The 25,451-nt window shown below is 31.2% G+C and overlaps 3 protein-coding genes across 3 annotated transcripts; all 3 read right to left on the bottom strand.

Moving 5' to 3' along the window:
• Positions 1-991: 991 nt before the first annotated feature.
• LOC132050415 (serine/threonine-protein kinase PCRK1) lies at positions 992-6,465 on the bottom strand. Its single transcript, XM_059441649.1, has 4 exons — positions 5,677-6,465; positions 4,079-4,339; positions 2,735-2,857; positions 992-1,908 (listed from the first exon to the last, which is right to left on the bottom strand). The coding sequence occupies exons 1-4, from the start codon at positions 6,046-6,048 to the stop codon at positions 1,333-1,335; spliced, it is 1,332 nt and encodes a 443-aa protein (XP_059297632.1). The 5' UTR covers positions 6,049-6,465; the 3' UTR covers positions 992-1,332.
• Positions 6,466-16,434: 9,969 nt separating this feature from the next.
• Positions 16,435-19,790, bottom strand: LOC132051182 (GDSL esterase/lipase At1g29670-like). The gene is made up of 5 exons (XM_059442440.1): positions 19,391-19,790; positions 18,875-18,999; positions 18,365-18,610; positions 17,150-17,378; positions 16,435-16,866 (listed from the first exon to the last, which is right to left on the bottom strand). The coding sequence occupies exons 1-5, from the start codon at positions 19,638-19,640 to the stop codon at positions 16,628-16,630; spliced, it is 1,089 nt and encodes a 362-aa protein (XP_059298423.1). The 5' UTR covers positions 19,641-19,790; the 3' UTR covers positions 16,435-16,627.
• Positions 19,791-23,741: 3,951 nt separating this feature from the next.
• LOC132051183 (flowering-promoting factor 1-like) lies at positions 23,742-25,451 on the bottom strand. The gene is made up of 2 exons (XM_059442441.1): positions 25,139-25,451; positions 23,742-24,270 (listed from the first exon to the last, which is right to left on the bottom strand). The coding sequence occupies exons 1-2, from the start codon at positions 25,233-25,235 to the stop codon at positions 23,981-23,983; spliced, it is 387 nt and encodes a 128-aa protein (XP_059298424.1). The 5' UTR covers positions 25,236-25,451; the 3' UTR covers positions 23,742-23,980.

Below are 25,451 nucleotides of genomic sequence, written 5' to 3' on the forward strand. Positions count from 1 at the left end.
AAATTAAATACCACCCCAAATAAGGGGCAATCCGCGCAAAAAAAAAAAAAAAAAAAATCTAGGACAGTCAAATATAGCCTTTAGGACATTGCCCTTTTAGACATCATTACACTCGGGTCTAAAATTTACTCGTACATTTCTCAACCTTACAGATAAAACATTAGACTTTTGTCTAAAGCTTATAATAATTTGCAAATTTTGAGAATGAAGTCTAACGTTTCTCATAAGATTTTTAGTTTGCTCAAAAATAATCTTTAGGCTGTGGGCTATAAGATCAATAAGTTGCAAGAAAATTAAAAAGAGGGTCTTTTTTTTTTTTTTTTTTTTTTGAGACAACAGGTGAAAATTTCTGCAAAGTCTAAGACCGTCAAACTGAGACAATTTTTTTTGGTCCGAAAGAAAACGGTTTATATTAGCTTAATCAAATGGAGTATAAGAAGGATCATTGTGGTGTGCCATGAACATAATTGTACAAGAAGAGTGGCTCGTATGGACATTTCTACCAACGGTACATTGTGACAAAAAAGAACCACTTCTAAGTTCTATCAATATCAACGTTGCGTGATGACAAAAAAAGAAAAAGAAAGCATAGTGGGTAGGGAATTGTCAGATATTCAGCTAATTCCCTTTTTACCCAAAACATTATCATGTGGCTCAAATAACTGACAGTTAGTAGTAACCTATCAAAATAAATTTTTGGGTTCACAAAACTTGAGTCCAGTTTGTGGAGATAAAAAGTAACCTCATTAGTGTTAATCGTGTGAGTCACAAAATAAATGTTTTTTTTTTTTTTTTTAACATTTATACGAAAAGTAGAGCAGACCTGACTAGACAGACAGCAATGACCATTATGGTTATTGAGATTCGAACTCATGGCACTATAATTTGATTTGTTGCAGATTATCATTACGGTTTTTGGTATTCGAACTCATGAGTCACGACACTATAATTTGAATTGCCTGCAGATGCCAGCTTGTTCCAAAGTGCAGGAAAAAAGAGAAAAAGCCTCTTTCATTAATTTGGGCATTGAACACAATCTAGCAAAACTAAGATCATATAACATATTGCCCTCTAATTAGCTCTCAACCATTGCAGTAACCTGGTGAGACTGGATTTGCTGATCTAATAAGTTACCTCTATATGGAGTAGAGGAATTTTAAGAAAGAAAGGATTGTTCTCTATACAAACAAACAAGTGGAAAATACATTCCAATTGTGAACTAACAAGACAAGATGTTCCTACTAAATTTACACCACTTTGCGGGAAATATATAGGCAAAGCTGCCGATATCTCCATTCTAGAAAACAAAAATGATCCATTACCCAGAGTATATTACGATGTTTTGACTAAAGCTGTTGTCCAATTCCGCCAATCTAACTTACTGATCGACTTATTCCTAAAGCTGACCATTTCTTTGAAGTCAAAACCCCACTTTTGGCTATTGCTTTCCAGTTTTCCTGATTCAACTTCCTCTTGTCCTTCTTCCTTTGTGTTGACTTCTTCTTTTGCAGATTCTTCATTTACATCTTCTGCTTCTTTCGGAGTTTCAGGCACCGCATCAGTTATGACATTCTCAAGCATATCAACAATTTCACTCATTTTAGGGCGAGATTTTGGGTTCTTTGAGAGGCATTTGTTGGCTAGTGATGCAAGTCGCTGAGCTGACTTGACACAACCATGCCCTTCAAGTCGAGGGTCGAGAATAAAATGAAATTTCTTTGAATCTGAAACGTAAGGTCTCACCCATTCTAATAGTTTTTGCTCAGCTCGAGGAAGATTCCGTTCTAACACTCTCCTTCCTGTGATGAGCTCATAGAGAACAACCCCAAAGCTCCAAACATCACTTTTAGCGGTGAGTCTTCCAGTCTGGACATATTCGGGAGCTGCATAGCCTACCGTACCTACTACCTGAGGAATTGCTATTTCAGGCAATATGCATAGAGAAAATCTTATATTATCATGATCTTTCTGCTTGAAGTTTTATCCTCCCTCTTATATTATCATAAAGAATATGACGCTGTTTGACCGGACATGAAGTTTAAGAAATAACAAATGACTTTTGAAACTCGTGTTCTAAATCATTCATTAAGACTAAAATGGAAAATATAAGCTTATATTGTTTGTAGATACATAAAAATGTCTGCCCCCACTTTTTCATGTCAGTATATATATATATATATATATATATATATATATATATATATATATATTTTTTTTTTTTTTAAACTGGTAATTGTATATCAGTATCATTATTAGTCTCGTATTATCTTACTCTTCGATTTTTAGTATTACCTGTTGTTTCCTTTGCTTCGGCTATCGTATTATTTTGTTGTTGTTCTTTTCTTTTCTCCATTATTTTCATCATGGCTTCTTCACTATTGTATTTCCTTTTCAAACTTACTTTGAAATGGTCTACTTGAGTTGAGGGTCTATTGGAAACAATCTCTCTACCTTCTCAAAGAAGGGTTAAGGTTTGCGTACACACCACCCCTCCCCAGACCCCACTTGTGGGGTTACACCGGGTATGTTGTTGTTGTTGTAGATACATAAAAATAACATTCTTTTTTGGGACGGATTAAACAGGAAAGTGTTTCACATAAAATAGGACAGAGGGAGTAGGAGGAAAAAAAACTTACTAGATCCAGATTAAGACCCACTGACACATCCAGTCTCAAATAAAAGAAAGGGAAAGAATATCAGGAAAGAGGAGGAAAGGGGAAAAAAATATACTTACTGATGTTGAGACATGGCTTAGTCCTGCAGCTGGTCCTTGCCTCGCCATTCCAAAGTCTGAGAGTTTTGCATTAAAGTCTTCATCCAGAAGAATGTTTGATGGTTTGAAGTCTCTAAATATCAACTGAAACAAAGACAGCAAAGAAAAAAGTAACAAAATGGATAAGTATAGAACAAGAAATGTCAAAGCTTAGAAATGGGTAATGCTGACAAGAGGCTGAATCCTGAATATTTCAAGAGGCCTTAGACAATATAAAGTTATTCTGCTATCTCTGGTGATAGAGAAAAATAATCTTGGCTTGGACTGTTATATGCACCAAAAAAGTCATGGGTTTTCTTATGAATTTACAAATAAAAGAATCAATATTTCTACAGTTAGTTCTGCCTGTACTCAATAAATAACTTTGACTTCTGCCTGTACTCAATAAATAACTTGACTAACCATAAAAGTACCAAGGCAATTGGCATCCAGATGTCAAAACTGTTATAGGAAAAGAATATAATGCAATACTCCATATGCTTTAAGCCAAATGTTCTGAATGAGACTTCTTATTTTCTTTTGGTAACTTATTCAGAAAAGAAATGCAAATAAATGGTGAAGCAGTTTGAAAAAAGTCATTGTTTTAACTTTTAAGCTTGGATAAACATCAGATTAGATTAAACAAAATCCACAGCCAAATGTCAGCTTTCTCTTTGGCATCTAACATGTCACGCGAACCTATCTCATATAGTTTTCCACATTCTTTTGCTATTTATCACATTCATTTTACTATTCTCCAGTTGATAATCAATACAGAATTTAGCTAAGGTCATTCCTTCGCTTTATTTTTTTTGCCTTATTCAAATTGATAAGATAAGCCAGGTGGCGAAAAGGACCTGCAATTAACCTGTCCAACAGGATTCAAGGGCTTTAGTCATATGATTTACTCATCATCCAGGAACAAAAGGCAACATTGGTTCTTTATTCCCTCAAAAAGAAAATATTAAAAGGACAATCAACCCTCTATATTGAACTTTTTCCTTGCTACCACAATTTGGAAGCATTGGAGAAGACTTTTTTGATAAAGATTCTCATATTGGAGGAGGATAGTAAAAAGATTGACATGTATTTCACTCTAATAAAACACAATGCAGCACTTAAACTAACACACCTAACTCATAGTTGCAGGCATGAGAGATAACGAAGTTCGTCTGTCGAAAGAAGACTTCTTCAATCGATCGTGTAAAAAGGTTTCCTGATAATTTGGTATAGTCTAAAACACAAAAGTCTACATAGTAGCTAAACCACTTGTAAGTACCACGCGTAAAAATAGGAATGGATTTTGAAGTAAGCATTCTAAAGCACCTGAAAATCCATTTCTTCGTGCAGATAGGCTAGTCCACGAGCAGCATCCTGGGAAATTTTTAATCTCAAAGTCCAGGAAAGAGGGGTTTCTGATCGGGCCAACAGATGATCCTCCAAGCTTTTGTTACGCATTAGTTCATAGACCAAAAGGCGTTGCATCCCTCTTTCATCATCTTCTGCACAGTACCCGATTAACTTCACTAAATTCGGGTGCTTCACTACACCTAAAAAGTTTACTTCATTAATCCACTCCTTATGCCCCTGAATACTAGACCAAACAAAAATGAACCACATAAGATGGCTGAGCTAGGAGGTGATAGATAGAGAAATGAACTTATACAGAAAAAGTAGAATTTATAATATGCAAAACATAACAGAAAATTATCCAAAGAAATATATATAAAAAGAATTTTTACTGCTCAAATAACCAGAACAAGCCTTAAAGCACACCAGCTACTCGTGATATTTTTGAAAAACGGTGCATCTTATGACATTATAAGTCTCAATAAAGGTTAATGCTGTGAAGAAAGGTTAATTTGATTAATTATGAAGTAATTGACAACTTGGTAAAACTAATATTTCAAACTAAGCTATCACAGATTGAACTACACAGCATAAAGTGTTTCCTGAGTACTCTTTCCGTCGCAATGTAGTTGTCATGTTTCGCTTTTAGAGAGCCAATTTAACTAATCTTTACAGCTAAATTGAATTAGCTCAACTCAATATTTGACAACTGAAACTTAAATAGCCAAAAACTAGCTAGACAACAAGCAAAGTTGCAACTTTTCTCATGTCAATTTGATTAAAAAAGGCAAAACGTGACACCTGATTTGAGATTGAGAGTATAACTTAGTGGGCGTTTGGACATAAAAATTGTGAAATTTTTAAAAAAGTAGTATTTGGGAAAAAGTTAAAAAATGGTATTTGGAAATTGGAGTTGTGTTTGGACATGAGTACAACTTCGAAAAATATTAAATTTTTAAGAGTGAAAAATGTGAAAACATATTTGGAGTTTTTCGAAATTGGGAATAACAATTCTATGTCCAAACATGATTAACTAATAAAATTCCGGAAAAAAGTGAAAATCGGCCATGGCCAAACGGGCCCTTAAATCCTAATTTAGTGGCCATTTGGCAATGAATACTTTTTACTCTTTTTCCGGAGTTTGAATTCCGAAAATCATGTTCGGTCATAAAATTTCAGAAAATTCAAGTTGAATTCCAGAAGCTTTTGGAATTTCAAAAAAACACCAAAAAATTGTTTTCACTTATTTTTAACTCCAAATCACTCACAAAAATTCAAACACAACTCCAATTTCTAAATACCATTTTCGCTTTGAAAACAAAAATTACTTTTTTTTTTCATGGCCAAATGGGCTCATGTCCAAACATGATTCCAGAATAAAATTCCCGACAAAAAGTGAAACTTATCCATGGCCAAACAGGCCCTTAAATCCTAATTAACTACTAAGGGTAAAACTGGAAAAGTATAATTAGTTTTATCTTTTATCTTCTAAAACAACAAATAATTTGCGATAACAATTTTTAAAAAATCACACAGATAATTTGAGACGGAGGGAGTACGGAGAAAAGGCATGCCTGGAATCCATGACGATTCAATCTCTTAACAGCAACTTCCATTTTCGAATTCGAACCAATAACAACAACACCTCTATAAACACATCCAAATCCACCTTCACCAATCAACAAACCTCTACTAAACCCCTTTGTCGCAATTTTCAGTTCATAAAAACTAAACACTCTTAAATCATTACCTCTCCTTTGAGTTAAAAACTCGTAAAACTCAAACGACTCACTAAAATCCTTAGATTCTGAGACCAACTCCGACCTCGATTTCCGTGTAATATCAAAACTGCTTGAGGCTACACTTAACGAACGAACCCATGATACTTTTGAATTTAACGTTGTTCTTCCTTCTTCATTATCCTTTGTAAAATAAAAGCATTTCATCTCTAGATATTACGAAAATAGCCTTAGGTAACAATTACAATGGTGGATCCAGAGGGCTTATGCAAGTTCTATTAACATTACATAAATATATTTAAGAGAAAATTTTCAACAAAAGATGAGGTAATTGAAGATTTGAAAATGGGTGGTTTATGGGTAGGAAAGAATTTGAGTTGAGGAGAGGGTGAACAAACATAAGTACAACCTTGGATTTGTAAATGTTGAAAAAATAATCGTGTTTCAATATGGTACTAATATATAGTAAATTACATTTAGTACTTTGTTTGTGGGGGTATTATATATAACTGATATTATCGTATGTATAGATTAGTATAGAGTAATGGAAGAGCAGGTTCTCTTGATCCTGAATTCCTGATATTGTCGTGTAGCCGATAGAGAGAGAGAGAGAGAGGGGCAGTGTATGTTTTTTGAAGGGAAATTAGTACTATTAATAAATTTTTGACTTTGGTCTAGTGATTTCTAGTTACGTATATTTAACATTTAATTAAGGGAAAAGGGTAATTAAAATATCACACACTCTTTGTCAATTCACGTTGGAAAAATTAAAAATATCCTCCATTATAAATTTGAATTACACCCCGTAATTACAGGGTTACTTTTTAGTTTGTTTATTTTTTTTACTTTAATTTCTTTTATTTTTAATTTATTTTTAATTTCTATTATTTTATTTTTTTTTGATTTTTAATATTTTTTTATTTCTATAATTTTAATTTATTTTTTATTTTTACTTTTGAATTATTTTTATTTTTTAAAATGTATTTTTCTTTTTATATTATTTATTATTCATTTTCTTTCTTCTCATTCCCAACCTTTACTTCTCGCAACATATCTCGATTTTTTTTTTTTTATTTATTTTATTCATTTAGCATAACCTTATTATTATTCTAATATAAAACACCTCTTAATATTGGAAAGAATCCGCATTAACAAACTTGACATACAACGTAGTGACTTATTAATATAATTTCATTGTAATGAGGTTAAGTTTATATTTTTCCTTTCTTTTGAATCGGTCTGAATTTTTAGGTAATGTTGTAATTTGACATAAGAGTATTATGTTGAATTTTTTCTTTTGATTTTGAATTTAGGTTATATTTCCAATTTTAAATTTGCTTTCACATTGCATGTTGTTTATTTTTCACTTACATTGTTGGATTTTTTGTGTCAAACATTTGAATAATGTTATTATTATATTTATTAATATTATTTTTTTATCAAACATCTAATCCATGAAGTTCTATTTTGAAAGTCTTCTTTTAAGTTTTATAATTAATTAAAATTATATTAATTTGAAAAATATATATCAATTATTTTTGTTACAAAGTTACAAATATATGATTATTTTAATATATTTTGTGTTATTTAATTAATATCATTTATGTCAATAGTTTTTAAATATTAATTTTAAATTTTTTATATTTTTTATTTTCAAAAGTTTAATAAATTACTAAGTGTTAGATCATTCAGGTGTCAGGTGTCAATGTATTATGTTAAATTAGTAATGTTACACCATATTTGAGAATTGAGAGTAATATAGTTTGAGAAATAGGCTAAAAATCACATTTTTCTTATGTAAAGAGATCAAAGCCGCACATGTCAGTTAATTGAAGATTAAATGTGTTTAGTTAATATTATAAGGATTGAAATTAAAATTCATCAATAATTGGGGGATTAAAAATGCAACTATGCCTCTTTTGAAAGAAAACAAAAAATGGTACTAGTGTGTCCAATTTGAAAAAAAGTTTAAGAAATTACTATGATCAAGGATTTGTTTAGGTGTCAATGTATTATGTTAAATTAGTAATGTTACACCATATTTGAGAATTGAGAGTAATATAGTTTGAGAAATAGGCTAAAAATCACATTTTTCTTATGTAAAGATCAAATCAAACCAATTGCATCAAATGTTTTAAATCTATAAACAAACCAAACCATCAATAATTGGGGTTTTCAACCTCGGTTTTTGAAAAAAACAAAAAATTCGGTTTTTGAAAATTTAAGAAATGAAGGATTTTTTAGGGTTTTTTTTTTTTATTCAAAGTCAAACCAATTGCATCAAAAATATAAACAAACCAAACCAACAAAAAAGTTACGGTTTTTTTCGGTTTTTTTGGTCATTTACTTTAGTCCAGTAAGTCTTCATACAAAATATATTACTTGTATTCTAATTAAGATATTTTTAAGATATTTTTAAGAAAATAATTCAAAATGTGAGATAAGAGATTACGTTATACTAAAATATTGAACAAAAAATGTGATGAAATCGCATAAAATAAAATGATCATAATCTAAAAGTACTAAGTCATGGTATAATAAATACGGCTAATTTATAAGGCATATAAAAAATGATCATAATCTAAAAGTACTAAGTCATGCTAAAATAAGTACGACTAATAAATATTAATTACATGACTAAATATTAAAGAAAAAAATTTAAATTAAGCTATTTATTTTCATTGTATAAACAATATAAAACTAAAGAATAGATATCAAATATTATTGTCATTTCTAGTATTAGAATTGAATTTCTTTTGTTAGTATTAGTATTGATTTGATTTTTGTTGGGTTTTATTTGAGCTACTAATATCTATAAGCTATAAGACCTATTGGACCATTCAAATTCTAATTCCAAGCTTGAAATAATATGTTAAAAGTCCAAAAACTATGAAAAAGTTTAATAAGTATTTATAAATTACATTATAAGTAAATATTTTTAAGCATAAAATATTTTTGAAATTTTATACATGTAATCTTAGGTTGGTTTGAGTTGGTTTGATTTTTTTTAGTTAAAACCAAATCAAACCAAGAGTGGTCGGGTTTTTCTTTTTAAAACCAAACCAAGTCAAACCAAACCACTAGTCGAATTTTTTTCTCGATTTGGTTTGAATTATCGGCTTGGTACGATTTGTCGATTTTCTTTGTACACCCCTAGGTTTGATATTTCAAAAACACAACTGAAGTCCCCACAGCTTCATCACGACAATACTGATCTCTTGTCCCAGTTTATGTTTGAATGTTTCAGGATCAAAACACTTTTCAATGGAAAATTTAGCTTTAAAAATTAAATTTATATAATTACAAATTATATAAAAATATTATAAATTCATATAGTCAAGATTCAAAATAGTTTTAAAAGTCTTAAAAAGTCGTAGTCAGAAAAGTTAACTCTTTAAGTAGTAATACTTCATGTAATGGGAAGGATTATCAATATTTCCGTCAAATAAAAGTATTGCATCAAAAGGAAAAACAACCAAAACACGTCTATGAAAAGTATTCCCACCTGAAGTAGAAAACATTTGAAAAATAACATTTTTTTAAAAATTAAGTAGTTTCAATTTTTTTTGGGGCTCTAGAGACTATTTTAGATGTAAACTTTGACATTAGCAGCAGTCGCATAATTCATAGAGAAAGTTAATTTGGTTAAGCAAATTTTATTTTAAGTCACATGGAAGATGAATATTATGAAAAAGGAACCTCAACATATGTCTGTCTTATAAACTATTGCTTAAGATGGAGGCGGATCTTTGAATTTTAAGTTTATGAATTCGAAATTCTAACTTTTTTAAAGTTAATGGGTAGAAAAATAATAATTTGCACATTTTCAATGAAAAATATATATAGGATTTGAAATCATCAAAAAGAAAAATAATAAAAGAAAAAAATTAAGTTAGGAGGCTTGAGTTATGACCCCCTTTAGTCCGAGTTAATCTGCTTATCTTGAGTAGTCAAGCAAACATCAAAAAAAAAAAAAAAATTCACGGTGTGTTCTATTTTAACTGCTACTATACTTAAATTTTATCTCATTTTTAAAAAGTTTTATAAATATAGATCTTAGGTCAGACAACAACTTCTATCCTACGCTCTTCTTACTTTTGATGTGATTCGTTATTTTTCTTTTCAATAATTTTTCTTGTGGCATAGAATACATAAATCGTCGTATATTATAGCCACAAGGTCAAAAAAAGGCTAAACCTACAAAAACCAATGTAGCCATCACAATAGAGACCTGTAAATCAACTGATGATTTGAGTCTCTTCTCTAAGTATTTTCATTTTTTTTTTAAACAGGCGCAATACTCAGCAACATTAAGCTCGTATTTCAGTGATTTAAGATTTGTATAACTGGTTTAAGTTCGAATAATCAGTAGCAAAATTGGTTGTTTGCATAATTGATGAGTATCTATGCAGTATAGATACTTTAAAAAATTGAAAGAGGATTCAATTGGAGATGAATAACTGAATAATAGAGGCAAAGACTTGTCCATCCGGCGAAACTTGTAAACAATTTAACAAGATAAGTAGAATGATGATAGTAACAAGTTCAGTCTGTCCGACAAAACTTGTAAATAATTGAACATAGGCAAGATTTGCTCATTCAACTGAACTTGTGACAAATACAATAGTATGAAGTTTTAGCCGTCCATCTGCCCTTGTGAACAATACTTGAACAAACGTGATTTTTTCATACGTCTGTTGTAGCGTTGAGGCTATATTTGCAAAATTTCCTTAAACGGATACAAAATATGAAACTTGACCTCAAATCATCCTGTTTATACATGTACTTATCACATAAATATGATTATATAAATCTTGCTCTAATTTAATTTTTAACAGTTAAAATTAAATTGTTTACCTGAGTATAAATATCACAGAACGAGTAAGTATGTATCAATACTTATAATAATAACAAATGGATTGATTTCATACTTCTGAAACGTAAAAGACAAAATATTTTGTTTCTGCACTATCGTATTGATTACCTCTTTTTTTCCTCATTATTCATACTGATTACTACTCGATATTGTTTACTAGACACATGCATTCTTTCCTTTTATATATATTTAAAGACCCCAAGCATGCTAAAAAACAACATTAGTAGCTGGTGAAAAGGAGGACAAGTTTTGTTTTTAAGGAAAATGCATAAGCAGGTGGAGCATATCACAATTCACAAGCAAACTCTTTGGCATTATTATTAGAGGAGACCCTATTTAATTGGCTTAACCAACAAGCCACTTTTGTCTAAACATCATGAAATCTTTGCTTTTGGCTTTTTTCTCCTTTGTTAGTAGCTCTATCCCCCCTTCTAGACTACACTTGAATGGTGCCTTTCTTTTTTGTTTTGGACTCTGGACTAATTTAAATTTGAGATATGTAAGGCCCATTAGAGGAGAAATACTTCCTACTTGAATTTTTTCAATTTTCAAGGCTCGACCTTCAGACTGTGGATGAATTTTATCCATCCCACCACAACTCTTGATAGTCACATCACTGGTGCAAATCATGCATGATCCAAGGTTAACTTGTTTCGTTTCTATGTACTTTAGAATTACTCCTAGTATATATAATTTTTACATTATCAAGTCAAAATTGACTACAACAATAGGTTCACTCTCCATACTAAAGGTCCGTTCATATAATATATGGACGAAGTTTGTGAGTGAAAACCATTATTCCACTTAAAATATTCCTTAAATCAGTTTTTCAAACTCAAATTCAGTTAAAGTTGCAATAATGGACAAATTACAAAATAAATATTGATTTGCAAATAATTTTTCAAAATATTTGTCCAAGCACTAAGAGATCTGATATGCTAACTTGAAAATAAAGTTATAGTCGATCATATTATGCTGATTTTATATATATATATATATATATAGAATTGGTGGTGAATATTATATTATACTCATCAATAAATAGAAGTGACATAGGTAGTGCCACAATTTATGCGTTGGATATGAAAATTTGGATTGACTTTTTGTTTTTAAATAATTTACTTGCATTTAGACCCATATATTCTAATAAATGCCCAATCTCTCATTTAAAGTTTTACACTGAGGACATTCAAATTTTTTTCTTATTTATTTAAAAAAAAAAAAAAAAAAAGAAGGCCATACTGTGAATTCCGAACTTTGGAGTATTTTGTCACAAATTTTCCCATTGTGAGCATTGGAAATCCGCAAAAGATGACCAAAAAGTAAACCTATGCTTCATAAATATATCTCATGCAGGTTCTAGAGTCCAATTTTTCAGCCACCAAAATTAAATACTGCTCGAGTTTTTTTCTTTTTCTTGTTCTATATTTGTCAATGCGAGTTGTTGCATGAATGCTGGCTGCTGTGCTAGCCAAAGAAAAAGATGGTTTGTCAGCACTTTGAATGGGTTTTTGCTCATTCAGCGTCGTGACATTTGCCTAATTATTTATTTTCATCAACCCAATTTTTTTTTTTTTAAAAAAACAAGAACGACAAAGTTGATCCTCTTTTTGGACCGGATTCAAGATTATGTGATGTTTATTTCAGAAAAAATGTTCATACTATTTGTTAAATCCCCTTTTTTTTAAAAAAAAAAAAAAAATTATTTTCAACCAAACAACAATTTAGTGACATTCGGTTTAAAAGGTGAAATTTTTGTGGGTTATTCCTGTTTGGGATAATTGTTTAGCAATGATCATCTTTTTATTTCTCTTGTGACTTGATTTTTTAAAAAAACCCTTTTGAGCAAACTGAAAATCTTATGAGAAAAATATTAGACAATGAACTAAAGTTTTACAGTATAAGATATTGCGAGTGTTAGATGACAACCTATTGTTTTGTCTGTAAGGTTGAATAATATATGAGCAAATATTAGATCGGAGTCTAATGTTTGTCCAGAAGGATGATTTTTCAAAGGCTATATTTTCACAACTTTTAAAAATATAGTCAAAATCTAAATGGGGACATTTGCATAAATCAACGGTTGAAAAGTTTTTAAAAAAATTTGATTTTTTTACGCTACACAACAGCATAACAAACCCCATGACAAAAAGAATTTATTACAATTTTAGCCAGTATACACTGGTGACAACTACAATTTTTTACAGCTAAACGAGTGAATTCTTTTTATATTGGCTGGCTAAAATATATGAAGATTAAAAAAAAAAAAAAAAAAACACTTCACCTATTTTTGTATCATAACCAAAATTGGATCACTTGCATCTGCTAATTCTCCTTGATATTTTCAGAAAAATCTTAAGTAATAATCTCAAGAGAAGGACAAAATACCAAATTTACAAGGAACAAGTGAAATCCAAAATCTTAGTCTTCTGCACTTCTTGTGTTTTATTTAAAATTGGAACTTCCTTGCTATTTTTTTTCTTTGTTTATATAAGTGGTGAAAGGAACATCGTCTTGAATTTGTTTATGTGTGTCGTACTTATTTGACTTCATTTTTCTCATTTGACTCGTGCAAAGGGAAATCGGATCGGGATTCTTCTGAATTAATCTTGAATTGGTCTTTAGTCTCCATTACTCTCCAAGCTAAGCTACTTACGTTAGCATATTAGGTTAACTTTCAAATGGGATTGGCTCCATGAGTTGAAAGACTTAGCCATAACATTTATTCCTTCTATTTTATGATGATGGTGTTCGTATAACTTGTAGAGCAAAGTCATCATCCTCGAAAATTTCAAAAGAAGAGCTGAGGGTTAATCTATGAAAATCTTCTCACTCATGACAGATATGCTATATGTATGATATTGACGTCTTGATTTAGACATTCATTTCAGATTTTTAAGGTAAGATTTGAAGAGAATAGTCGTAAGCAGATGATTAATTGTCTTTATAAACCACCGATTTAGGTTTATAGGGGTAAATACATTTAAAAGGAAAAAATTAAGTGGCTCATATATCAAATAAATACCGTTACATGGATTTTTTTTTTTTGATATCAGTGAAGATCCAAATCGAAAAGTGAAAAACATTCATAGTTGGAAGAATCGTGACAATTCTAGTTGCAGCAACGTTGATTATTTCATCTTCGATGAATCTCGATTAATTATCGAATAGCCTACTATCATAGAACAAATCCGAAATTCAAATTTGATGCGTTTAATCTTAAGGTTTTAAGTATCGAAATCATTGTACCTTTAAAATTATATTCAAAATTTAAGATTTTTTGACATTATATTTTAGTAATTCTTCATGTATATATCTATATTCCACAGAAAAATACTGATTTCAGTTGGATCAGTAACTAATATACTACATTCGCTGCAACCTACTACTAGAAACAAAGAAATTAAAGAAATATTTAACAAGGTTGAGACAGATTGACGCTCACTGAGTATAGTAATTGAGATTTGAGTTTAGAATCACCAAGGATTTTGTTACTCTTAACCATCTAGCCATCCCCTTAAATACATCACAATCAAATCTGCCTTTTCTTTTCACCATATATTATATTTTTCAGAAAATATGATATTTCTATCATTCTTTTTATTTAACTTCGATCTCGAAAGACTTTGGGACGATGATTGTAGTCACACTGCACATACACAAGTGTATACATCGTGAGTCACTTTCTTCAATTTATGAATAAATTTCAAGATTGAATATAGTACTTCATCTTAAACCCAACTTAGAGAAGTGAACCTAAGACTTTATTCTTGAATAACTAACAAAGGGATAGAAAGTCAAATTTAGAAATTAAGGAAAACTATAAAGGGAAAAAGACATACAATGGCCAATATGCCAAAATAATTCCACATTTGGGCCTAATATTGTGAGCTGACCAGCCCAAACTATTCCCAACCGCTGGCCGGCCCAGCAGCTCAAACGCCTTTTAAAAAAAAAAGATTTTCTGTGGCAACTTTAGTCGCCACTAAAACTCCGCTGAAAAAAAAGTCGCCACTAAAGTCAATTTTTTTTTTTAGTGGCAATTAAAAAAGTCTCCACAAAGGTTAAAATTCATATTAAGCCTTCAACAAATGTTTCAAAACATGTATAATATGTGTATATATATACAAAGGATTGAACTTTCAAAAAAATATACCAAAACATATATAATATGTGTATATTTATACATTGATTAAGCCTTTAAGAAATATCTCAAAACATGTATAATAACACTTATGATACATTTTCTATACATATACAGTAGGGATACGTATTCTATACAACAATATGCATTTTATATACTAAAGTAACCATCATCGAAAACTTAACAAACTAAAATATATTAACTACAAACTAATAAAATTACTAAGCATACATTAATTATACATTTATTAAACATAAATTATACGTTAATTATACATTTATTATACATAAATTATTCATTAATTATACATTTATTATACACATATTATACAATAATGATACAGTTTCTATACGTATGATACATTTTCTATACATATACAGTAGTGATACATATTCTATACAACAATGATACGGTTTCTATACGTATATGTATGATATATTTTTTATACGTATGATACACTTTCTATACAAGAATGATACAGTTTATATACATATGTTGGAATTATATATACACTTTCTATACTGGAATGATACAGTTTATATACACTTTCTATATGAATGATATAGTTTATACATAAAATATACAACAATGATACATTTTCTATACTTATGTATGGAATATGTATAATATGTGAATCATTAGTATATAATCAATGTATAACTAATGTATAATATATGTATGATTAGTGAGTATACGTTGATAATACCTTTATTATACACAAATTACACAACAATGATACAAACCTATGATACATTTTCTATAGATATACGGTAGGAATACATATTCTATACAACAATGATACTTTTTTATATGTATGATACATTTTCTATGCATAGTTGATCTTTAGTGGCTTTTACGGAAAAAAAATGATCTTACAAATAGTCCTCTTTTTCTTTTTGCAGCGAACTTTTAGTGGGGACTAAAATTCACACAAAGGTCCGTCATACACTTTTAGTTTGGAGAAACATGAGCCATCCGGGTAAATAATGGATGGCCCTTTATGTCATTTTCCCAACTATAGAACGTGAAAGGAATAAAAGAAAAAAAAAGGAAAAAGAATAAACAAAAACTAAAAGGAAAAGCTATCAATCGGGTGTGGTGAAGCCCACACTTGTTGTGGCATGTAGCCGAACGCGTCAGCCCATCACAGAACCCAAGTGCGCCAAGTAATTGTACGGTTTGTCCTTCAAATGGACTCGTCTTTAATTTTACCGTTCAAAATCCAACTTATGCCTTATAACTATAAGCTTCTTTTAAGCGCGCCACCAGATAACTTATGAATATTACGATGCATAACATAGGCCTCTGCATGCAGATCAGTACAACCTATTTGAAGAGATGCGATTTACTCTCTCTGTCCCAATTTATGTGGCATTTTTCAGATTTTGAGAGTCAAACGAATTTCTCTTTGATCGCGATTTTTTCATATGCCTTAAAAGTATTTGAAATTGTCAATTATCGTGACTTATAGTACTTTTACGTAGTTTTTAAATATGTAAATTTTATTTTAAAAAATTTAAAGATTTCATGTTCAAATTCATAGTCAAAATTAAGAAAAATTAACTCTCAAAATCCAAACCGTGCCACATAAATTGAGACAAAGGAAATAGCAAACTTGTTGATAAGGATATAAAACAACCTTCAACAGTATCTAAAAAATAAGGACAAAAATGAAATGCTTAGGAAATACAGGGGAGTACTAAACTGTAAACTAAGAACTTCAAATCTATCTGGCCTAAAGATAAACTTTAGTGCTCTTTTCCACTTTATAAGCTGCTCACACTAGTGATCAAGTGACTAATATCCATAGGATAAGTATCTGAAGGTAGAAAAGCATTGTATGCTCTCATAATAGCAATTATATTTGCATTTTCTGTGGGATGAAAATTATCCCAGAACACATGTACTGCCCTAAGGAGGCATGGAGTTTTTTTAGGAACACATTGACCTTCAGCAATTGTTTTCGAAATATTGCAGCATGGTTTATTCAAGAAACTGAGAGTACCTGCAAAAGAAATATAAATAGAATTTATAACATTGGTCGATAATTGAAGAGTACCGTCAGACCTCTCTATAACAACACCATTGGGTCCAAAAAATTTTGGCAGCTGTATCGAATGACTGTTATAAAGATGGTTATTGGTGTTATAGGTAAAAAGTTGTTATAGAGAGGTAAAATATAACATAAAAAATTGTTCCAAAAAATAACTGTTGTTATATGATAATGCTGTTATAGAAAGGTGTGACTGTAGTTCAATATAAATGGAGAAAAACTTTTATTAACGTACCCATAATTGACGAAATGCTATACATGTTTATATACGTGAATTTTGCCTTTGTAAAGTTGGTATTCAGCTCATCTACAAGAGATTTCAGCTTCTCGTTGAATAGTAGAATTGCTTCATTGGTTGAATTCACACATGTTGTTGTATTGTGTTTTTGTAACTCTTGTGGAATGCAACCTATTCGGGGTAACCCAAACAGGGCAATTTTCCTTGCTCCATCTTCATATAAGGTCTAGTATCAAACAAAATAGTTGTATTAGCAATGCTAATCCAACCTTATAAAGTCTTTCAATGCAAAGGAGAGAAAGATTATGCTAATATAATTCATTGATGATACGTGTTGAAGTGTATGACCATCTTATCTAAAATGTTAAGCTGTCAGAGAGAACACACTATTATTTACTTAATTATATTCTCAACCCTACGTACCACACTTACTGCCTTTATTTTTTTTTAATACATCAAACATACTTATTTAGATCTGTCTCTATGTGCCATTATTTAACTACAGAAAAAAGTGACCGGAATTTGGAAAGAAATAATAAGTATGAACTATGAACTGCTTTGAAATAAAGCTTAACCTGTTTAAAGCAAATTAATGAAACTCGATCTACTCTGACAACTCTATATATTTTCGGTATATCAAATTCAATAATAGACCTTAAAGAAATTGATAACAACAATTTTTTTTTAAAAAAAGTAACAATTTTAAGAGTTTGTATAAGCCATCAAGTTTGAAAAATAAAAATCTCAAAGACAAGCTAAAAGTAGAGTCTATTTGTTAACAATATAATTACTACTAAAAATAGGAATTAGCAATGGGCATATTCTGGAGCTAAACAACAAAATCCATCGCTAATTCTATTTATCGACGGATTATCAAAAAAATTTAGCTATGAGCAATTTAGCGGGAAAAAAGGGCAAATTAGATGCACTAAGCTCCCGCTATGCTTGGGTCCCAGGAAGAGCCGCGACCACAGCGTATAAGATCGCCTCTTACCCTTTATTTACGAGGAGAGGTCAAGCCACGGCTCGAACTCGACCTCCTCGATTACATGGTCGAACTTTTACCAGTTACGCCAATGCTTTCCTTCTAATTTAGCGACAAAGTTCGTAGTTTTTTTTTTTTTTTTTTTTTTAAATTTTTTTAGTAAGTCTTAAAGGACTTTCTAAATTTATTTGCAGATTAGGAATGAAGTAGTGAAAGTAAATCTGAACCTTTAGTTGTTGGGCATATTGTTCTATCAACATTGTTGCATATTGACTTGGTGTATACGAACGATTTGTTGGGTAATATTTCGGCATAAGGTAGTTGTTGATATAGTCATTGCTGCCTATTCCAACAATGTACAAGCATTTGTTCAAGTGCAAGTTGGCTGAAGCTTTATTTCCCAGTAAACCCTCAATGTATGAAATTGTGACTTGATGATTTTGAAGTTGGTAATCCAAACTAATCCGATTGCCCTGGAAAAAAAATAAAGATTAATTTTCCAAGTGAAAATTTAAAGTACTTTGACTTGTTTTCTCAATGCACAACATAGATCTTTGTCAGAAAGTGTCACAAGTTACTGCTAATTAGCCCAACGCGGATGATACTAACATGAGAAAAAAAAACAAAAAAAAAAAAAAAAAAAATCGTATTTCCTTTCGCGTTAACTAATGTTAAAAATGAATTTGCATATATGCATAAAAGGGCTTGACTATACCGAAACGTAAAATTATACTTACAAGATGGCTTCCTGTCTCGTTACGAATTCCTGCCGAACCAGAGGCATAATTCACACCTTGCAAGATGTTCCTACCACTCGCACTTGCAAAAGGTGGAATGTAGTGATCAAAACCTAGCAGTTCCGCTGCGAATAAAGTAAGAAAAAAAAAAAAAAAAAAGAAGGAAAATCAATGTTTAATAACAAACAAATTAAAGTAGTATACGCCAAAGAACTAATAACGGAAATAATTACTATCAACCAACTTTTTTACATATTATCGCGTAGTTGTTGCTGTATTTGTTTTTGTGTCTTGCTATGCTGCTGTCTATTTTCTTTTGAACCAAGGGTCTATCGGAAACAACCTCTCTACCCCACACAGATAAGGTTAAGGTTTGCATACATCCTACCCTCCCCAGATCTCACTTATGAGATTACACTTGGTATGTTGTTGTTGTTAATGAAAAGAAAGAGTGGCTAACGAAATTATATTAAGTTTGTGGCTTAAAAATTTAAAGAAAAAAAGAAGAGAAATGACCTAGGATATCTGCCATATTCCGGCCATTAGTGAATCGTCCAGTAGGACCATTGGGGAAATCAATCCCATAAGGTGGATAATTAGCCTTTGCTGTTGTATTTAGGTTGTTATTATTGCCATTATCAAGTAACGAATCACCAAAAATGAAATAGCAAGGCACTTTTGAAGCAGCATGAACTAATGTGATGAAGTTTAAGATCAGCAATATCGTTGTTATTGTTATATTAACACAAGCAACCATTTTAGACATTTGAGGAGAAGAAGATAAATGAAAAATTCGTTGTAATTAGGAAGTGATGATTGCTTGAAATGTTTCATTTGTAGGAGAGACACTAATGTTGTTCCAATAGTTGCGGGTGGGGAAGGGTAGATAAGGACTATGAAGAACAAAGTAGTTGGAATGATTTCAAAACTAAAATTAACATGAGTGAAGATGTTGCAAATATATATATAAAAAAAACGTTAATATCTCATTTGTTTTCTATAAGATTAAGACATCTGAATGATTAAGATGTTGTCTCTAGATCCGAACACTGAATGATTAAAATTATTTGTCATTTAACATTTGAATATGCATTATTTATTTATTTAAACATAATAAATACACAATTTAAATTAAAAAAATAACTAAATATTAAAAAATTAATATGAACATAATGTTGCTTGAATTCTTTTGTAGGAGAGACACTAAAGTTGTTCCAATAGTTGTTACTTGGGGGTGGGGAAGTGTAGAGACGGACTATGCACTATAAAAAAAATGGGTAATTTACGGAGGTTGAAAGTTATAATTCATGGGGGTTTTAGCCTTCACTAATTGATTGAGGAGGCTAAAACCCTCGCGAATTGCAACTTTCAACCGCCGTAAATTACCCATTTTTTTGTAGTGATGAAGGAGACAAAGTAGTTGGAATGATTTCATAACTAAAATTAGCATGAATGAAGATATTGAAAAAAAAAAAAAGTTAAAGTTTTATTCTGGAACTATTCTTAATTTATTCTAGGACTATTAATACGGTAAAATTCAAATTATCGAAATTAATGTACCGACATTTTTTATTTTACTAATTTTGATAACTCTATAGGTTTTCTACTTTGATTTTAGGTCGTTTGGTTTATGGTTTTCTGCAATTATAATTATTTAATTTTTTTTATTGTTTGAATTTAAAATATAACAATTCATTATATGATTATATAATTTTATAATTATACTACTCTTGAGAACCAAATAATATAACTTGATGATATCTTTCATTAACGTTATCAAGTATTGTCACTATACTAACGTGCTTAGGCATTAAGTAACAAGATAAATCGATTATAATAATTACTAAGCTGTTTACAAATCAAATCCTTCTACCCACGAATATTCTTATCTTATCTTCTCAAATCTGTGCATATATTGCTTGAAATCATCTGCTCGAGTAACAGATTATTGATTGACAAGTCTAATAGATTTTGCATGTAACTTTGAACTTTTTATAGGCTTTTTACGTCCTTTTTTCTGCATCTTCTATAGAGCTAGCGTGCATGAGAGTGGTAGGGGACGGAAAATTCTGATGAATTCTTACTCTTTCTTATCGATAACTGTGTGATTCTTTGGGCCCCCATTCTTTGGAAATCGTAACATTCCCATGATTTTCAATACATCATCATTTGGTTATTAGATTTTTCCTTTTCTTTCATATTTGGTATTCGTATTAGGGCCTCCACCAGCAAGGCTCAAACCCGAAAACGTTAGTTAAGAATGAAGAGTACTACAATTCCACAACAACCCTTGTTGGTGGTTATTAGGATTTCAATATAGGTAATATTGGTAGTACAATTTTATAGTGCTACTGTACTATCTTTTAATTTTCAAGTCGATCCATTGGTCATTACAACAACAATCACATACCTAGTGTCATCCCACAAGTGAGATTTGGGGAGGGTAGGATGTACGCAGACCTTACCTTTACCTTTACGTGATAGAAGATCCATTGATCATTAATATACAAAAAGTTACAATTTATTTGACATCCCAAACTTTCTGCACGGTGATTGAATTGAGACTACTAATCTTTGTCCTAGCCAAAGGTTGGACAAAAAGTGTGAGATTGATTAATTAGGGGGGATCATAAGTAATAGTGGAAGGTTTAGTGGGTTTTATTCTAAAAGAGGGTAGGTTTCATTTGTCCATATTTACCTGTTGATTTGGTTAGGGAGATCAGAGAAGAGGTTGAAGACCGTGATTTTATCAACCCTGTGGCTCAAGGTTGCAAGACTCTGCTACTGTAATATTAAGGGTTCGTTTGGTACGAATACAAGTAATGCAGGGATTGTAATATTGAGATTATTTTTTATCAAGTGTTTGATTCATTGTATTAAAAATTAGATATACAATGAATAATCTAAGCTTGTGTTTGGTTTAAAACTGTACAAAATCTTCTTTACAATTACACCCTTGAATATTTGTGGGATTTTCGAGTTCATGTAATTGGGGAAAGGGTTTGAGGGGTAATTTAGTCATTTTAGGGGTCTTATACCAGGTATAGTTAAACCTGGTATAAGTAATCCCTTGATTTCCTCGGTATTAGATAAGCCCCCATATGGTGTATAAGTAATCCATCTATTAGATATGATTAAATTGAATTAACCAAACATTGTATTGGATGGACTCAATTTTAATACAAGGACTATTTCGATTAATACAGCCTACCAAACATAAATGGGATAGTAATAACACCATTTCGTCCCTTAGCTACTTGAAAATTCTGATTTTGGCTTTTGTGATATGACTCAGTATATTTAACATTATTTAAATATATGTTTTTATCCCATTATGTAAAACATGTTATAATTGATGTATTTTTTAGAACTAGACTATCCTCAAATATAGGTTAAAATACAAGCTTAATATAACTCATAAGTAATTTAGTGATAGAACATTTAATAATTGTGCTAAATTTATGAATATTCCCAAGTAAAGGGATAAAAAATGATTTTTCGGAAAAAAGACATCCCTGCATTGAATTTGTGCAATAGTACTAATAAGACTGACAATTATGCTAAAATGAGACAACAGTAGAACGGATCAAATATGCATTTTTTGGAAACCACGTACTGCATGTTGCCCAGTACTAGCCAAACTGTTAACAAAAGAAAACATAGACCTTAGTATCAATTTTCCCTGCAAGTTGTTAAAAAGTTATCCATACATTAATTTTCAGCCACAAATTAAAGACTGGGTATTTACATACGGGTAAAAATTCACACTCACACAATATTTTAATATATGCTTTTATTGCTAAACCATAATTAACTAATACATATATAGAATCTCCTCTCTCTCTGGTAAGGCTTCTAAACAAGCGATTCTAGTGTTCTAACATCAAGTTGTAAATGAAACAGTCCGAGCCTCCGAGGGCTACATATCTTTCAAAACCTTCAAAATATTCTCAAATTCTTGCTTCTAAGGCTGTTAAAATAAATTACATTTAGGGCTCATTTTGCGAGTGTACTCATTACTCTTAACTCGAATTAACTATGTATAAATTATGCAAAAAAAATTGAAATGTCCAATGATATAAACGAATAATTTATAAGCTTCAAACTTCTTAGGTCAAAGCATGTTGCATATGTCAAAGGTGATGGTCTGGTTTCATGTATCCTTATAATGCAGCAGGGACGGAGCTACAACTTTATCTAGGGGTTCGGCGGAATGGGATAACTTTAGTTCGAAGGCAAAATCGTCCTTATAGACCTTTTAAACTTGGCGTGTTTTATTTCAATCCCCCTTAAACTATATCTGGTTCCTAATTACCCCCTTTATTTGACTTTTTTATAATCGTTATCCCTCAAACAATAACTGATCATAACTCCCCCCCCCCCTCCCCCCACATTGTTGACTTTTCTGTAATTCAAGTGATTTCAAATGATGTTTCACGCATGAGAGTATGAAATAACAGCCACATCATATTAATCTGACGTGTAGAAAAATTATAAAAGCCATTTCGTTTTACCCATTCCAACAACTATTTCCTTATGTCCTTCAGATATCTTCTCTATTCCTCCATTAAAACATAACTACCAATTTTTCCTTCTTTCCCCATTTTTTGAGGGATTAACGATTAAAGAGAAGTCAAGTACATGGGATAATTAAGACCAGTTATTGTTTGAGGGGTACCGATTATAGAAAAGCCAAGTATAGGGGTATAATTAGGATCAAGTATAGTTCAAGGCGATCTGAATAAAACGCATCAAATTTAGGGGGTTCTTTAGGTATTCTGCCTAGTCAAACTGAGAATCTGTGTTAAAATTCACTTAATGTGTATAAATAATTTATCATGAACCTAGTAACTTGACAAGATTAGAATCCACAACGCATAATAAGCTTCATATCCTAGCTCTGTCTCTGCAGATAGTGCTTGGATTTTTCAATATTTATCATGACATACTTGTGTCCAACGGGTAAGATAAGGGTTTGGGTGCTTCATTTGAATTCTCCGAAGTACACTAGAATTTAATGTCATAAAAGTTGACGCACCAGTATCCGATTCTTTCACGTAGGTGTACCACATATGCACCCCGTAAGCAAGTCCTAGAAACATTGATCTAGCTTAATGGAGAGTCACGGACTTCAAAGAAAGATTTATTCTTGACGACAATGTCATACATATCTCGAGATTTGAAGTTTGTAAAGCTTTTAGGAAGTGAGATTAGATGTGCAGAATCATCTGATTTATGGTACTGTAGTAGGTCCGATCTTATTGGGTTGTTGTATCGACTCCATCCGAGTTCGATGAGTCTCTTCTCCAGTTCTTCATAGGAACTTATCGTCTCGTTCTCCGGTAGATACACGAGCACCCTAGGGCGGGCTCCCGGTGCAGTGGGTGTACCTGTGCCTATAAAGACGAATAGAAAATTTAGAGTCAGTACGTGAACGAACGTTACCAAGGAAGAAGATGGAAATGTAACCTATGACATGATTGGGGAATTAAGCATTTTGCCTTGAATTAGGTGCTATAGAATTACCAATAAAAAATTTATATTATCAAATCCTTGTTGAATCCAACAAATTGTGTATTAATACCTATTTATCACGATCTAAGACTGAAGGTCGCAATCAGCGCTGTAACGATAGAAAGTTTTGAATCAATAATTTCTCGAAAGTCATTTTTTTTTTTTTTAAATGACCCGCTTTGTTTGATTAGTCAGTTTTCAAGGATGGAGAAGCTTTTCTGCCAATCTCAGGCATACTACCAATGGATTATTTGATTTGATCGACAATCTAGGGTATGAAGCAATTTATCCATCTCTAATTAAATACCCAATGGATTATTGGATCCATATTGATGCAATGAGCTAGATGAAGAAGGCCTACTAAAATAAAGGGGATAAATGACCAAGACTAAAAAACGATTTAAGATGGCATTGTCCAAGGAGAACCAACCCCAAAGCAAAGTCACTATAATATCTCCTACTACGGGTATAGTTTAAGAAATCAACGGCTTAATCTCTCTAAGCCCCATCTTAAATATACAATATAAAATGCATATAGATACTCAGGCGTACTCTCTATACCATCAAACACATGCAATCATTTTCTCCGCGAGTACGTAGTATTATCGAACCAAACCATTAAAATTTAAGTTAAAGTAAAAAGAAAAAAAATCAAGTTTAATAAGGTAACTGTTCGCTTTAAGATCGAACAATGCAATTTTAAGAAATTTAGCTTTTTCACATACATATATATACATATATATTGAGTACCTGGATATGTTGGTCGTTTTTGCTCGAAGGACTCACGAGTAGGGTTTTTAATCAAATGGACCACACCCTTGTTGTCGAATATCCATACACCAGACATTGCTTGAATTATATTTCTAGCTCCAACGAAGAAAGAAAAATAATACTACATACCTTTGAGAAATGAGCTGAATCTAAAGTTGATGAAATGCTTTCTTTTGGAGCAGTAGATGTCTCACTGTGTAGGGTTGCTAGTACAGCATGTGATCACTGATATCCTGGAAAACTGGACTAACCTTTTTGGGATGCTAGTTCATTTACTTTCGACGTGTTTTGA

Source organism: Lycium ferocissimum, chromosome 3 (genome assembly GCF_029784015.1).
Source record: "Lycium ferocissimum isolate CSIRO_LF1 chromosome 3, AGI_CSIRO_Lferr_CH_V1, whole genome shotgun sequence".
Taxonomy (NCBI): domain Eukaryota; kingdom Viridiplantae; phylum Streptophyta; class Magnoliopsida; order Solanales; family Solanaceae; genus Lycium; species Lycium ferocissimum.

What these genes read in the sequence shown, in the direction of transcription:
- LOC132051183 (XM_059442441.1), bottom strand. Translation starts at nt 25,235, where the DNA reads ATGTCTGGTGTATGGATATTCGACAACAAGGGTGTGGTCCATTTGATT. An exon ending in AAAACGACCAACATATCCAG is followed by an intron (nt 24,271 to 25,138) that starts GTACTCAATATA and finishes TCGTCTTTATAG; the next exon opens with GCACAGGTACACCCACTGCA.
- LOC132050415 (XM_059441649.1), bottom strand. Translation starts at nt 6,048, where the DNA reads ATGAAATGCTTTTATTTTACAAAGGATAATGAAGAAGGAAGAACAACG. An exon ending in ACGAAGAAATGGATTTTCAG is followed by an intron (nt 2,858 to 4,078) that starts GTGCTTTAGAAT and finishes TCTTTGTTTCAG; the next exon opens with TTGATATTTAGAGACTTCAA. An exon ending in TAAGCCATGTCTCAACATCA is followed by an intron (nt 1,909 to 2,734) that starts GTAAGTATATTT and finishes GCAATTCCTCAG; the next exon opens with GTAGTAGGTACGGTAGGCTA.
- LOC132051182 (XM_059442440.1), bottom strand. Translation starts at nt 19,640, where the DNA reads ATGTCTAAAATGGTTGCTTGTGTTAATATAACAATAACAACGATATTG. An exon ending in GAATATGGCAGATATCCTAG is followed by an intron (nt 19,000 to 19,390) that starts GTCATTTCTCTT and finishes CTTTATTCGCAG; the next exon opens with CGGAACTGCTAGGTTTTGAT. An exon ending in ACGAGACAGGAAGCCATCTT is followed by an intron (nt 18,611 to 18,874) that starts GTAAGTATAATT and finishes TTTTTTTTCCAG; the next exon opens with GGCAATCGGATTAGTTTGGA.